Genomic DNA, 16,178 nt, shown 5'->3' on the forward strand with positions numbered 1-16,178 from the left:
ACAGTCAAGTATTGTAGTGCCATCTGATTTAGGTGGACTGAGTTTTTCAAACAGTCAGGCAAAAGAACCAAAGTGCCGGGTCACGTGACCAACTCTAACTATTTGTAAACAAATGTACGTACTGATAACTCAAATACATCAAGCCATAGTATAATTTTATTGCTAATGACTGAAGAAGTGAATACCGTACCAACTTTGGCTCAAGTGTCAGTTGGTGCGAGTTCTGAAGTTGTCCCTGTTCCCACAGAATCGCTAGGAGCTAATGAGATTCTTCTGCTTACCACTGGTGAATTTGAAACTATAGATGAGTTGCAAGTATTAGAAGGGTTGGATTCTACCATACAACGGATAAAACAGCTTCGTCAGAGTCACATAGATGAAATCCAACATCTGATATCCCAACTTAAATTAGAACTTGCAAGATTAGATCGGGAATTTCAGATGATGACCAGACTTCAAGTCGCAAACACTGCTGTTTTGGCTCAACTAACAAATGTAGGGACTTCTACACTCGAATCTATTTTAGGTGATGCTGAAGTAGGAGAAGTGATTCCCTTGTTGAAGAGAAAGGCACGTGAATTGGCAGATACTCGATTACAAATTAGTGATAGTATAAATCAACTTGAAGGGTCCATCACATCTTTAGCTTTAGATCGGTCCAAGTTTGTACGTCAAGTGGAACAAGCAAGAGAAAATTTGGAACAATCCACTGGCAAGGAGTTGCTACAATTAGTTTCAGGTTATCCCAATTCCAATAACCAAATTAATGAAAATCGAATGATACTGGCCGTTTTACAGATCAACCTAATTAAAAATTTAGGAGGTAAATTACTGACAGTTGTTAATGACGATGGCTCAGAGCAAGATGTGGTGGCTATATATAATAAAGAAAAGGATTCTACATGGCTATTGAAGGTGGATGGAAGTCATAGTGATCATTTCATAGCGAATTATATCTGGGATCGTCTAAGTTAACGATAAAGAGTTCAAATCTACAGGTAGATGCTCTCTTGGATCGGCACACACTAATTTTTCAAATAGGATGATTAGATAGTTAGATAATAATGTAATACTACTAGAAATATTAATAATTTATATTATATGATATGTACAAGAATGCCAGGCGACGATGATGACATGACTCAAAAGTGAGTAGGATTTTCTCTGAAGGATCTCTTGGTCCATTTGGGTTCCCGATGCAACGATCTTCTGTAGTTTTTGGAGTTTGGATTGAAAGTAGAGTACTTGTCTTCTGGGGCCATACTTGATTCTTTAGGCATGTTATATTTGGCATTATCTAATTTCTTGTATCCTGTTAATGACTCTGAGGCATTTACTCCAGGTAAAATACCCTTCTCCAGTTGGTGTAAAAGCAAACCATTGTGTATAGCATCGACATTGGCATCGACTAATTGCATTCTCTTACGAAGACGGTATTTTTGAGGCTGAGATAACTTGGGGGCAAACTTCCATAAATAACCCCCACTCTTGATCATAGTCGACTTAAAGGCTCCAAACATATTGCTTATAGGGATTTGTTGTCCTATCTCGTTAGCTTTGGTTATATCTGCTAGCGTTTGCATGTCAGAATGGTTTGAAATTTTTTCCTTTGAGATTTGATCGCCAAAGTTGTGTGGTGATTGATGGGTAGCGCCGTTAGATTATCATTCATTTCTGGTGTACGGGGGTCTATGGATGTTCAATGTAATGAATGGAACTAAACAATCATGTTTCTAGTCGGTATATTCCAAGGGCCGTGAAAGTGTCTGTCTGGTCGTATACGGGGATACTATCATCCCATGTGTATCAGTGCCAAGAGGGGTCTAGGCTGAAGAGGGTTTTAGCTTGAACGATTGCGTATGCAAATAAGAACACTGCAGCTAAATTTGTTCCACGTTTGGAAGACTTGGAGACCCTGGGTTATGAACAGAGAAAATGAGAGACGAATGTGGTAAAGGTTAAGGTTATCATCAAGTTCTAGATTGGGACATCTTCTATAGCGGAGGCTTCACTGATTTTGCACTTACACAAAAGACGTTACCAGAAGTGAAACCATGGTTGTTGCGGTGAATTTTGTCTAGACCGTTGTATAAGAGCATTTTCATGATGTAGTGGATACAGTAACGCCATGGCGTGTAAAAGGCCACTTCCAGACACTGAGAGCAAATTGGTTACAAGTAATTATGAGGTAATTTGTTACGAGGAAATGGAAAGGGGATAGCCAAGGCTTGAAAGAACTTAAGTAGTCTGAGAAACAGACAGACAGAAAGTGGAATAGTATTGTTGCTTGATTGGTTTATTGATGGGAGAGTATAAGTTTACTGCACTACATCTGGACAATTTAATGGTTGTTTGGTGTTTAAACCCCAACAACAATCTTTTGTCACTGAAAAGTCCCAAAGTAGTAGTTAATATGGGGAAAACAAGTACGAACTAAAAGGTCATCCATCCTTGAATGTTGGGATAGACCGCTACTTTAATTTTTGAAAGATTCGTACCTTTTGTTGTCATATGTCATGTATTTCAATAGAGATAATTATCCCATACTTTTAGCCATAGGCTGAACGTTTCAGTTGCAACTTAGAAGCCAGTAAAGATGAAAGTCTCAACCATCACTATCAAATTTCACCCTTCTCCAGAGTCGGATATTTGTATAAATTTCTCGGAGGTTCGTACACGACCTAAATATTTACACTAGACCTGGACCGGATTTGAAGGCTAAAGGGATTTATGTTGACATAAATTAGTCTTTGCTCCGAGCAGATGTCCGTTCGGATAGTTACTCACGTACTCTTCCTACCTGGCGACGAAGCAAAAATAAATAAACAAAAAAAGAAGGTAATGGAATAATAGTTTGGAACCAAATTGTATCTCATAACTACTTTAGAAAAATGATAAATTACAGTTTCAGACATTTATTTGAGTACATAATAACAGAAGTTTAGTACTTTTATTAATATTACTGTAGAGAAAATTATATAATTCATTTATTGCTACTGCTTTAGTGAGTTTTGTTTATTAGTATTTCATTTAAACGCGGTATTGGAATCATAAAGCGGGGGACTTAATCCGTGGTTGGGATGGCGTAATATAGTGACGCAGAGAAAAAATCGGACTAAACAACAGACAATAGGAAGTCTGATATGGTTGACACTTGCAACGATGGGGATGGCAGGCAAATCCTATAATTAGTCAAAAACAATTATTAACGGCTCCAAATAAAATGCACAAAGACAAAATAGTTTGTCTGAAGAGGCTTTTGTCAGTTGTCAGTTTCAAAATGTCTGTTTTGCTGGCACCATCCCATGGGGTGACATGTGGCAAGCAAACCACAGAATGCGTGGTTTAGTTTAGATTGCACCACAACCACCACCACAAACTATTATCCTCAAAGTTATTATAGGGGCTAGCCAACTTCTACCTTCAGGAACTCTCGTAAATATTGCTCCATCATTTAAAACAATAGTTGTTGCCTACTTCCACGTATTGGGTGATGAAAAAGCTTTTATGACGATGGTATGCGCTATTCCACCAAGATGGATCTCCGTTTCAATGTTGAGGCATTCTTAGTACATGACAATCGATCCGGGAAAAACATTTTTACGGCGTCCGATCTATGTTTCAATAAACTTTCAACTTTTGATGATAGATCCCCAGATGGATTTAACTTAACCGATATGAATCACATCATATTTCTAATGTAATGTTGGTTGCCATATCCAAGTGGCCCTATATTGCAGCACAACAATTTATGGGGGAATAAATATACACAAAACCTCTCCCCTCTCCGCAATATTTCAAAACGGTTATGGTTATCCAGCATCGGATATTATCAAGCGCGTTAAACGTTCTGGTGTAGTTTGGACTTTGTAAGTCAAACCGTACATTAAGCAGTTTGAACGTTCCTCTCAGTACTTCAATGGAGAGATTACTTTAATGCAAATAGTCTTTACAATATAAAATAGTTCTATATTAATTCCATTAAAAATACCCAATTTTTTTTAAATAACGATAATAAATATTTATGTATAGAGACTAGAAGTATGCAACTTTGCCTTAATCCATTTTTCTTTTTGAAACCCCGCTAATACCAAACAAAACCCAATAAATAAAACATAGTAAATAAAAGCTAACTCAGCTTTTATCTCACCTAACTGAAAGCTAGCATGACTTTCAGTTACCTTGGTGCTTATTCTGCTACAAGCAAACAGTCAACCACTTCCGATAGTTGTGGCTGGTGGAACTTAAATCAAGAACATCAGCATTGGTTGGTTGGGATTCAACTTCAGAGCTCTTATTATGAGTGTAAGGAGTGGTGTATGAGTAATTCAAGTCAAAAGGATAGTTATCAAGATCATCTTCTTGGTATTCTGCCAGTGTTGATGAAGTTGATGAGTAAAACATGGGAGAGCCATCGGCATTATTGTAGGATGCACTTAATAAGGGAGATACCAATTCAGGTGTGTGAGCATTAGATCTCAATATGGTTTCACCATTAGAGTGATGGGTGTGAGGGTGTGACGCTTGAGCTTCATCCTCTTGGCGACAACTGTCAGAACAGTATATCGATGATGACGTACACAACTTGTCACAGTTGATGCAATAGTTGTTGAAGAAGTCAGACATTTCAAAACCAAAAATGAAATATATACAAATGTGTGTAACTGAAGTTGAAAAGTGACGAAAACTAATTATAATAATGTATGGCTTGCTTAAAGTGTGGCGAGCAAGTAAAGCTTAATGTAGTATCAGTTAATATCTCACGAACCCCTTGTAGTTATATGGAGATCTTATTTAAAGGTGTGTGTTGTAGTTTAATATATGAGAGAATATTGAAATTTTGAAAGGTAAATCTGGAATTGCAATTAGTTAAATAGTTTATAGATAACTATTCTTAATAAGCGTAGGAAGTACAAAGCCGACATACGAAATTACTCATACTATGAGCAAGTTGGGTGAGGAGTGGTGAGGAGTAATCCCTCTGTGTCATACATACATACATACACATACATACATAAGGTGCATAAATGTAGGGCAACGCAGACAATAAAAATTTTGTAAAGCAGACACTATGACAAAATTACTCTTTTTTTGGTGAGTCCTCGTGACTCACAATCATAGCAAGGAGAAAAATTTTCTCTGCTCACGTTTTTGTCTGATGTTTTTTTTAAGTTATGTGTGTGCCACAAATTTATTTCTGTCGCTGTTTATATTTTCTTACGTGGAATATCCTAGAACGTTGCCTAATATAGTAGGTAATACCCCACATGTTTCCTACACATCCAATTCTTAGTTTCGTGCGTACTCATAGAACACGTACAACTGCAAATCATTTTGTAGGGCGACCCACAGTATCACATTTCAGTAATGATAGTGTTAGCAACCACAGATTAAACTTGGCACGTGCTGGGGAGAACCGCCTTTTCACAGTTGGTATTGGGTCTCAAAGGATACTACTATCTATCAGTCTACACTATCTTCCAAGGTCGTACTCGTTGATATTTGGCGAAGTTGAAAGCTCGGATCTCCCTGCCTATCCGAGCGGTACCTTTGGGTAAATTATTCATAATGGCACGATAGTGTCAATCTCATTATCCTGCTATTAACCTACTATTATCATACCATGTGTTTTAAAAGAAAGAGCTTTGTGTCAGAATCTGAGAATCTGTGTCTGAGTTGTGTTTGAGAGTGTGGGCTTCACAATATTGCAAGAGTTAACAGTTAGGTATTGCTATGGTAGCGTTGCCAGTTATGGTGCGAAATTTCTTCCTAAATCATTCTCGTATGAACGGGATTGCCGGTCTGCACCCTCATTTGTTTCTAGATTCCGTCTACCGATTGTTTGATTTGTCTCCGGCCCCGTACAGACGTCAGATACTACAGTGATGGAGCCTTACCGTCACTACCGAAACTGACGGATTACTGGGGCGATTTGTTGTAGATCTACAGCTCTTCTCCCAAGGTGGATGGCGCTAGAAGGCGAAAGAAGGCAACTTGTGATACGACGTGGAAAGTGAAACTACCACGTTGAGTAAGCATCCGTAAAATTGGCATTCAATTTCCCTCTTACAGTACTGTGCTTCGAATGTCTGTAAAAATAAAGCCAATTAGCTGCAAGTGTCTACAAATACCACTAATATTGGCATCTATTTTTGGCACTACCATTTCTTGTTGATTCAGTACATCTTAATACTGAATCATCTTCAGTGCAGTAAACTGCAGTAAACGTCATGAGTTTCGCAGCTAAAAAATTTTCGGTGCATTTCACTGAAACGCAGTAACCAGATGAGCTTGAGACGAACCTTCTTAAAGCTACTAGAACAAATCGACTAAATGATACCACAGTAACCACAACCTAAAACTATGAGAGGGCTATGGACTTGCATGGTGTTGGGTAATTAGTTGTTTGTGTTAGCAAAAGTGTACATCGATTTATCCAGAAGGGGGTGCGATTCAATGCTGTATTCATCTGGACCCTTAAACTACAAGTAAGTGCAAGAAACAAAAAAATAAGTAGAAGAGCACGGGCCATAGCCATAGCCATAGCCATAGCCAAAGCCTTGATTTTTTACAAGTACTACTATATCTCAGATTATTCCACTTTTGCTAAAGCATACCTGTCAGCAATTTCGTATACCATAATATCTCGTCATTAATAACACTTGTTCTTTGGGCAGTCTGGTGCAAAAAGTGCTTTAATCATAAAGAAAATTTTGTCGGATTCCTGTAACTGAAAATTGAAATCAACCTCGTGTCCGTGTAAAATAGTTTTGCGTTCACTAATTGCATGGTTCTGTGCATATAAGCACATCAACATGTTTTAACAGTACCTGTTTCTTGCCAAGCTAGGTTGGGTACATTAATTTCAGTGCGGAAAATTGTGTATGATTTACATGCGCGGAGCTACTAAAGAAATTGACAGATCACTATGAGATTCTCACCGTGCCTCTCTACACTTAAACTTTAGTCTAATAAATGTAAGGTAATTGTAGATGTAAAAGACATTCCTTGAAGACTCAAATTTTTGTTTTGGATCTTTTGATACTCCATATATCAAGTTTTAGAATTATCAGTACTCACCACCACATTTTTTTCACTTGTGTGTCATACAACGGGGGAGTCCACCCCACCTTAAGGTGCAGAAGCGAGCTCACTTCGTACGTTTATGCATGTAAATCATGGTTGTTCTCGACCTACCTTAACTGCTATTTCTTGTTATCGTAGCAAATTAGAGTTAGCTCTATAGTAGCTGAAGCACAATTCTAAACTCAGGTAACCAGTGTGAAGGGGTTAGTGGTTGGGTTGTAGCCAAAATCCGGTGTTGGGGTGAGATAATCCAACATTGGGAAAGAATGCGCTGAAAAAAGAAATGTGCAAAATCTGGGGTGAGAACCCCACTAAAGTACTGGTAGGTGAGCCAAAATCCCAGTGCCGTAACAACCATCGGACACTCCGGTCGTCCTCCCCACTTTATACATATTCAGAATATACGTCAAGTCGGGGTAGTAGTTAAACACAAGTTAAAATATCTGTTTATCAGTCCTGAACCTTGTATCTAATTTGCATATTCTTGTCGGCGTCCTTTGAGAGGGGAGGATAAGGTTGTGCCTTACTAAACCAAATTGTCTGCTTATCCTTTTAATGTTATGTTATTAACGGTACTTTTAAAACATGTGTCAAATGCGTTCCCAAAAGTTGGCTGATAAATCTCTGGCACTTTCACTTTTACAACTACGATCGATGAAGTCCGGACGCAAGTGAAATGGCTTGGAACCATTAGTCATTCAGAGAACTACATTATGCGACTCGGGAATTAATTACCATACTTGATTTATTTGGTAGCGTAGTTCTGTGAAATAAATTGGACTTTCCGTTTTAAGAAGGTTTATCCACAAAGTATTAGTGGTTACAGCAGACACCAACTTTATGTTGCTATCAGCAATATATCGAAATGCATTGCTATGCTTTGTCAGACATTCGACCCATTTGTTAATTAGGTAAGATAATACTGTAAAACCGCCTTTGTATGGAAGGACAAATCATAAAAAGTTGCGTTTCCTATATCTTATCAAGAATGGTCCCCTCAATCATTATTTTTGAGTAACCATTATTATTAAGCTGTCATGCAATTAACTGTCTGAGTAGGTAAGTTCCTGCCCTTCCGCATGCCTACAACACTTATCGCAATAGTCGTACAAGGTACAACCAATTTAGACTTTTACAATTGTAACTGAGCTGACTTCTGGTTGCAGCTTCAGTTACTTGCTGTTCTGTAACCTTTCACCACGTAAGGTAACGAGATGGCATGCAACCGAAAACACCTCAATATCTTAATTTCATGCCACTATTGCCACCTCCTTTGTCTCATGGTGGTACTTGGGGATTGAAAGCATGTAGAAACAACTCTTTTGTTGGGTATCCGTGAAAGCTTAGTTGAAAATAGTGATATCCCTTACTTTATTATAATATATTATACACTTGAATTGATCAGCTCATAGCACACACTACTACCAGGATTTAATGCCCTCGTTTCTTTTTGGTAGACTCAAGGGGTACATAATGGATTAGAAGTAAGTTTTTACCCCTAATCTAGAAGTCCAATCATGAGTGGCCTACTTTGTGATACCTTATCCCGTAGAAGCTAGAGTCAGCTACAATTGTAATTGTTTTTTAACTAATTCTAGGACTAGACGTAACTGCCTGCTACTTCGACAGTATCAGCTTCCAATATTACTTCAGTGATGCTAATGATGGTGATAACAGAAGTTCATGTATGCTATTGATGGTGATAATTGAAGGTCTCATATATGCAGGCGAAATGTGGAGTTGATGAATCAAAAAATGTTCTATTAATGTTAAGTGAACCATTCTCGTGCTTTCCCCCTGCAAAATGTCCCGACGAAAGAATGTGGATAGAGACATTCTCAATCAGCTTTCAGCTGATGTGCCCTTAGATTTCGATGATCAAACAGCATTTATTTCCAAGTTGTCAGTGGACAATCGTAACCAATATTTACTGAACATAAGATACATAAACTACTTCCTTTATTTGCAATTATTACCTGTATCAATATACCAAGTTATAGGGAGAGTGAATAGGCTTGGTACGTCGATTGGCTTCTATTCTACATTTCTTTTGGCGTACTTAAAGCTCAACCATCCTTCGCTTATTACGAGTCACACCAGAAATATACCTTATGGAGAATGGACAATGTTGGTAGTTGTGGTTTTAGGAGCAATACTAAGCAGTCTTTGGCATAGAAACCTTTTAATCCTTGGTATAGGTGGCGTCAATTTATGGTTGTGTTGGTCTGTGCATTCTTCATTTGAAGGAACGGTGAGGCTGATTGATGATTTGAATAAATTGAAGTACAAGTACAAAAGTGTTTGAGAATGAATAAGAATTCATTGTTTAGAATGGAAACTAGCTGCTCACCCCAACGAGGATGATATTTGTTAGCACTTTCGTATAAGGTGTATAATTCACTTATCAGCATCTAATGAATCCATTCCATATTTGCTTTCAATGACAGGATCGATAGTTTCGCTTGCGTATATTGTTTATTCAAAAGTAAGGCCCCAAGTTTAAGGGCATTATAGGTGAATAGGAATCATAATTTCATTAGGTAATGAAATTGGTGCTCGGGGGTGTAGCTCACCAATTTCGAGCGACTTTTATTATTTATTTTATATGTTATTCTCAAGCACTAATTCATTGCTACAAGCTACAGAAAACGTGGGAAACGAATGGGATTGTAGTGTTAGCAAATCCTAATAGTACGGGAGATAGTGCTCACTTTGAGTTGCAAGTACAATTTTACTTATAAATTAAGGTGTTTTCACGAAAAATATCTGTAAACAGATGAACCAACTCTCACATGAAAATGCTTTAAGATACATTCCGATCCACTTCAGCTTAACACATCAAATGTATATTGTCTACATGATCTTACAAACATAAACATAAACCTGTAGACCAAAATATGACCATTTGCTGCAACCAAGACGATCTGGTAACTAATGAAATTTTATTGCTACTACACTACATCTTATTCAATAAAATTGAAGCTAATGACTGGCCATGAACATTATTAGCCTCTGTACCTTAAAAAAGCCCACTAGGGTAATTATCTTTTAGGGTTATCCCAACTAGATCCATTGATTGGTGTTTCAGAATGGTATGGGTACTTTAAACACGACTTTGTTGCAGAAACACCATTGCGCGATTCTAAGTAACAGCTCCTATTGTTATCAAAGAGCATCGATCATCTAAAGAAACAAACAGAGAATACCAGAAATAGAAACATTCAATAACAGTAACCAAAACAAAGGCATCCAAGTGCTTTCGATGAGAGTTTTGATGCATACCGTCAGATTCGAGAGAAACTCCATTAATAAATGAATAAAGATAATCACAAAATGCAACTGACGTCTGCACACCAGTTTGTTATAAAATGCATAGCATTTGTGGTTTTGAGATCCAGATCTGTTTGAAAACGGCAGAACCAGCCAGCAATATCATATTGATTTGTAGTAACAGTTTTTGAATAGTTCCAGATTTCGCACCATTCCTGGAACCTGAAATTGGAGAAACGCGAAAGGAATATCCAACTGGACTTTTGAAGTAAGAAGTGTAGTTGTAATCGTATCAACTGCGGTAGAGATGTATAATGCCGAATACTTGAGCACATGACAACCTATAGATGGTATACGAAATGCAATCAATTTCGGTTGGCAATTACTTACATCTTCGTTTTCTCGTTGTAGGTTGTTCAATCTTCATTACTATAGTTACAAAGTAAGTCAACACAAACACATCAAAAGTAACGCAGGGGCACACTTGAAGGTCTCACACACGCCTGTGTTGTGCCTGAAGCTAACTACTATCCTTGAGGCTTTTGGACTAAATAATTCCCACATAGAAGGAAGGTGTGCATATGCAGTAATGCACAGTTATACCGAAGAGTATAAACAAAAAAAGAACAGGAATCAACCGAATAGTTGATGTTTATTGATTGTGGATGCAAACAAAAGCTGTCACGAGTATGAATAGGTTTTCCGGTTTTCCGTGAAGATTTTACCTTGTAAAAGTCAGATCAAGAGAGATCCAGTTATTTTTAATAAGAGGCTAAGTACCACCCTGGCTAGTATACATTCTTCTGGTGTGTACACGAACGGATCATAATAGGACGCATTAACTAGATAACCAAAAGTAGTAGTAAGTAATCGTTACATATAAACGGCCTGTATCAATGTATTACCTTGTTCGATGTTGCTCTTGTCATTCATTAACAAAAGCAGTAACCTTGTACATCAGTTATGGGCAGTTCGTAACAGAGATACGTTTTTGCGAACCGTGAGTTTGTGCAATCTGTTATCCGGCTATTTGTGATTGTTCTTTGTTTTTGAGTCGCCTTAATAAAGATTCCCCCCTGGGGCATTTCGTTTTAGGTTTTCCTCTATTTATGATTCTCGTCTACATTTTTGACAAAGAATCATTAAAATAATGTGCCATACATAACACAACTAACACCAGATATGCACCAGGAATGCTCCAAAATATCCTTACAAAGCTACACAAAATACATTTCGTACACGTTCAATGCAATCACATTCAAAAATGGCACAACTTAAGAAAGAAAATAAAAATAAATAATACTAGCGAACTTCAATATCGAGTAGCCTTTAACTTGTTGTACCTCGTGCATATGTACTCATTTGCCATGTAAACATTGCGACACGAACATCTTGAGTGGTTTTTATTGGATTGGATTTGCTGATTTTTTCTCTTTTATTCTTTTATATTTTCACTCCATCTTGTCATTTCCCACGCTCGTTTCTACCCTGAAATTTCATTCCCTCCTTTTTTTGGCACAGCTTCTCCTCTTCCATTCCGCACACAGAAAAAAACATCACCAAAACGTGCCGTACCAAAAGAGAAAGTGAGTGGTGACATCAACACAATAGGTTCTAACGAAAAGAAAACTTTTGCTTCAATTTTTTTTTGGATTCTTAAAGTCACCTCCTCGACTTCATTCGAGTTTGGATCCACTCTTATTAACTCATTAGTTAAGAGACTGTGTTTATCAGTCCACTCATTGAGTGTTTGTCTTTTATATTCCTTCTTTCGCTACAAATTTTGTTACCTGTCAAATACAGATAACAACAACAACAACTACAACTACAACCTCCACCAGATCTTAAATTTTGGTAGATTAGTTTTTTGCTTCTTTCTTACTGACACAGATTTCTTAATCGAACATTTATACCCTCCAGACGCTCATCCTTTTTATTGTCTTTGCTTTTTTACTTGCTGACAATTTGCCCCAACTTTTAGTCTTTCTTTAAAATATCCTTTCATTATGTCCCCAGCAAACCTTAAAGTTTTGTTGTGTCTTTATGTCTTGGCTCATGCTCATGCTGCCAACGGTGCCCCCACAGATCCTGTCCTGGCGCTGGCTTTGCTGCCGTCGCCACAATCATCAGTTTCCGCACCTTCAGTGGCTGCTCAATCACCTTCGTCACAACCAGCTAGATCACCTAATGCCGTAAATACCCCAACAAGTTCCCCCCCCGCTGACTCACAGACTCAAACAAGAGATTCGACGTCTTTTCAAGGGAACATGCTTTCACTGATCTTGAACTGGTTCAACTCATCTCCCACAAGTTCGGATACTGGTACTGCTACCGGTAAAGCTCAAGGTACGAACACTGACACCAAATTAGCAGTAACAGATACCCCTCAGGGATTCACATTCACAAGTGCAGATACCTCGGTACCCTCAGTTAATGCTGCAACTGGTACCTCAGTTGGTAATGATGGTACTGTCTCTGTGCCAAATAACAACGATCCTACACTGAATACGTTGACAGAGTCCACTGCAGTTGATAATACTCACAGAACCAGATCTACTTTAATCGACTCTGCAAACGCAGCTGACACTGCGAATGTTGCCAATGATACCCCTTCTGTCAAACTAGATTCTGGTACTGTTATTCAATCGGACACCGCTACTTCTGGTACTAGATCGATTTCTGTGAACACGCCAGTTGATACTCCTTCAGGTACTAAAGCTGATACCACCTCAGCTACTAACGAGACACCTTTAGCTAATGTTAGTTCTAAGGATCTGACGGACACCCCCACCGATTTGACGAGCCCAGATATTCAGCAATCTTCATCAGAGACTGTCACTGTCCTGTCACCTACTGCTGATTCTACCACCCCAAATGATGTGGGTACCTCAAGCGCAACAACAGCTTCATCTCTGCTGGCAACTTTCTCAGCTGCTTCTCCTGAATCATCATCTAGCCCTACACTTTTGGCACCTAGTTCTGAAACTATTGTGACCTCCCCAGCAAGAACACCTACGACAAATACTTCTCCTGAAACTAGTACACCTCTTGACACTATCTTTGCTTCGAGTGCTGAAACAGCTCCAACCACTAGTAACACAGAGCCTACTGCTGCCACAACTAATAGTAACACCGAGACTACTCTTGCTGACCCAGAAACCAGTAATACCGAGACTCCTTCTCCCACTCCAGTTACTAGTAATACTGAGACTACAGTTGCTACTCCAGAAACTAGTAATACCGAGACTCCTTCTCCCACACCAGATACTAGTAATACTGAGACTGCTGTTGCTACTCCAGAAACTAGTAATACCGAGACTCCTTCTCCCACACCAGACACTAGTAATACTGAGACTGCTGTTGCTACTCCAGAAACTAGTAATACCGAGACTCCTTCTCCCACACCAGACACTAGTAATACTGAGACTGCTGTTGCTACTCCAGAAACTAGTAATACCGAGACTCCTTCTCCCACACCAGACACTAGTAATACTGAGACTGCTGTTGCTACTCCAGAAACTAGTAATACCGAGACTCCTTCTCCCACACCAGACACTAGTAATACTGAGACTGCTGTTGCTACTCCAGTAACTACTAATACCGAGACTCCTTCTCCCACACCAGATACTAGTAATACTGAGACTGCTGTTGCTACTCCAGAAACTAGTAATACCGAGACTCCTTCTCCCACACCAGATACTAGTAATACTGAGAATGTTGCTGCCACTCCAGCTACTAGTAACACGGATACCACTGGAATCACAGGAGCAAGTGACCCTACTGGGACAACAAGCACCACTGAGCTTGCTTCTGCCATCTCCACTCCTACTCCAGATGCAAGTAACACTGATACCACCGGAACGGCTGGTAACACCGATACTCCAGTGACAAGTAATACTGACGCTACTCCAGCCACTCTAGCTACTAGTAACACGGATGCCACTGGTAACACTGACACCACTGGTACAACTAGTAACACTGAAGCTACTCCATTTACTCAAGCTAACACCGATACCACTGGTACTACAGGTAACACTGACACCACTGGTACAACAGGTAACGCTGACACCACTGGAACAACTAGCAACACTGAAGCTACTGCAGCCACTCCAGGTACTAGCAACACCGAGACTACTGCAGCCACACCAGTTAGCAGTAACACCGCGACTACTGCAGCCACTCCAGGTACTAGCAACACCGAGACTACTTCAGCCACTCCAGGTACTAGTAACACCGAGACTACTGCAGCCACTCCAGGTACTAGCAACACCGAGACTACTGCAGCCACACCAGTTAGCAGTAACACCGCGACTACTGCAGCCACTCCAGGTACTAGTAATACTGAGACTACTTCAGCCACTCTAGCTACTAGCAATACTGAGACTACTGCAGCCACTGCGGCCACTAGTAACGCTGAGACTACTGGAACAACTGGAACTGAAAGCATAAAAGCAGACACTGCAAGCACCAACCCTGAAACAATATCCAAATCTACTGGATCTACTTCTCAGGAAACCTTGAATATATCAGCCGCCACAGAAAGTCCTGCAACCACAGGTACTGAAAGTGTATCTGCATCGTCTCCTAATAAATCCGAGGCAACTTTATCTGAAACTCAATCAGCAGTTTCTCCAGTTTCTTCAGTTGAAACCACTACTGCTTCTGATACTGCTGTTGCAACTTCTCCTCTTGTTTCCGAGAACCAAAGTGTCCCTCCTACTGAGTTAGTGTCCACCAATCAAGCTCCTACAACAGTGCAGTCTACAATTGCTCAAAATCCTACCACTGTTGTAACTGCACCCACAGTGGAAAGTACTCAGCCTGCTCCAACCCCTGCTACACGTACGATTGCTCTGAGCACTGGAACTGAAATTGTGTTGACCAATGCAGTTACTCCCATTTCAACGAACGGTCCTACCAATTGGTTACCTACCTCGTTGATTTTCCAATCTGGAAGTGCTACACAGACCACAAAAACTACAGGTACCGATTTGCCAAAGGTTATTGAACCGGCAACTACCGCATCTATTGGAAGTGATTATCAAGTGATTTATATTGGGTTCAAGTCATCATTAAATTATCCATTCGTTGTTGCTAATTCGTTATCTTCAGCACAAATATTCCAATATTTGCCAGGTATTTTGACATTCCCATTCACCGATCAATCCCAATATCGCGAAGTCTCTGTTAGTAAATTGGTACCATTCACAGCTAGTGGGATTTCTTACACTATTACCGTTGCGGAGGTTTACTTCCCTGCTCAAGCAGTTTCTGCATTGAATCAATTCATTCAAGATACGACATCCTTGTTGTATAATAATCCTGATTCCGTGGAGCTGACGTTGGCATCGTTGATAGATTCGAGAATCCCGTTGACTGGGTTAGACAATATCTCCAGTGACAACGGAAATAGTGATCAACAAAACACGGGGACAAATAATGGGTCTATTGATCAATCACTGACTACGCAAGCCCCTGATTCGTCTGCTGGAAAGGCGCGTGTTGCTGGTATAACCATAGGTGCTGCCTTAGGTACTTCCCTCTATATGGGTATGATGGTATTGATCTTCAAAAGATACAGACAAAAGTCAATTGCTTTACCTCCTTCAGATGGTGAATCTGATATTGGAATGCAAGAACGTTCAAGTAGTAATTTCTCTGCTTTATTTTTGAATAAGGTTGGTGAACAACCTGAGGGTGCTAGTCCTTCAGCTGCTACTGCTCTTGGGGCAGCAAATAATGGTGGTGGTCCACCTGTTATATCTGGTCCTGTAAATGCTTCTAATTCTTTAGGTTGGAGGTAAATCAGCGAAGTCAGAATG

The 16,178-nt window shown here is 39.5% G+C and overlaps 3 protein-coding genes across 3 annotated transcripts; 2 read left to right on the top strand and 1 right to left on the bottom strand.

The window, feature by feature from the left end:
- Nucleotides 1-165: 165 nt before the first annotated feature.
- On the top strand, nucleotides 166-975 carry SPC24 (kinetochore-associated Ndc80 complex subunit; the record flags this gene model as incomplete). The annotated part of the gene is made up of 1 exon (XM_043194998.1): nucleotides 166-975. The coding sequence occupies one exon, from the start codon at nucleotides 166-168 to the stop codon at nucleotides 973-975; it is 810 nt and encodes a 269-aa protein (XP_043050195.1).
- Nucleotides 976-1,142: 167 nt separating this feature from the next.
- Nucleotides 1,143-1,583, bottom strand: KQ657_004325 (mitochondrial 54S ribosomal mL60 domain-containing protein; the record flags this gene model as incomplete). The annotated part of the gene is made up of 1 exon (XM_043194999.1): nucleotides 1,143-1,583. The coding sequence occupies one exon, from the start codon at nucleotides 1,581-1,583 to the stop codon at nucleotides 1,143-1,145; it is 441 nt and encodes a 146-aa protein (XP_043050196.1).
- Nucleotides 1,584-12,362: 10,779 nt separating this feature from the next.
- MSB2 (Msb2p) lies at nucleotides 12,363-16,160 on the top strand (the record flags this gene model as incomplete). The annotated part of the gene is made up of 1 exon (XM_043195000.1): nucleotides 12,363-16,160. The coding sequence occupies one exon, from the start codon at nucleotides 12,363-12,365 to the stop codon at nucleotides 16,158-16,160; it is 3,798 nt and encodes a 1,265-aa protein (XP_043050197.1).
- Between the last annotated feature and the right edge of the window lie 18 nt (nucleotides 16,161-16,178).

Source organism: Scheffersomyces spartinae, assembly GCF_019049425.1.
Source record: "Scheffersomyces spartinae strain ARV_011 chromosome Unknown scaffold_6, whole genome shotgun sequence".
Lineage (NCBI taxonomy): Eukaryota > Fungi > Ascomycota > Pichiomycetes > Serinales > Debaryomycetaceae > Lizanozyma > Lizanozyma spartinae.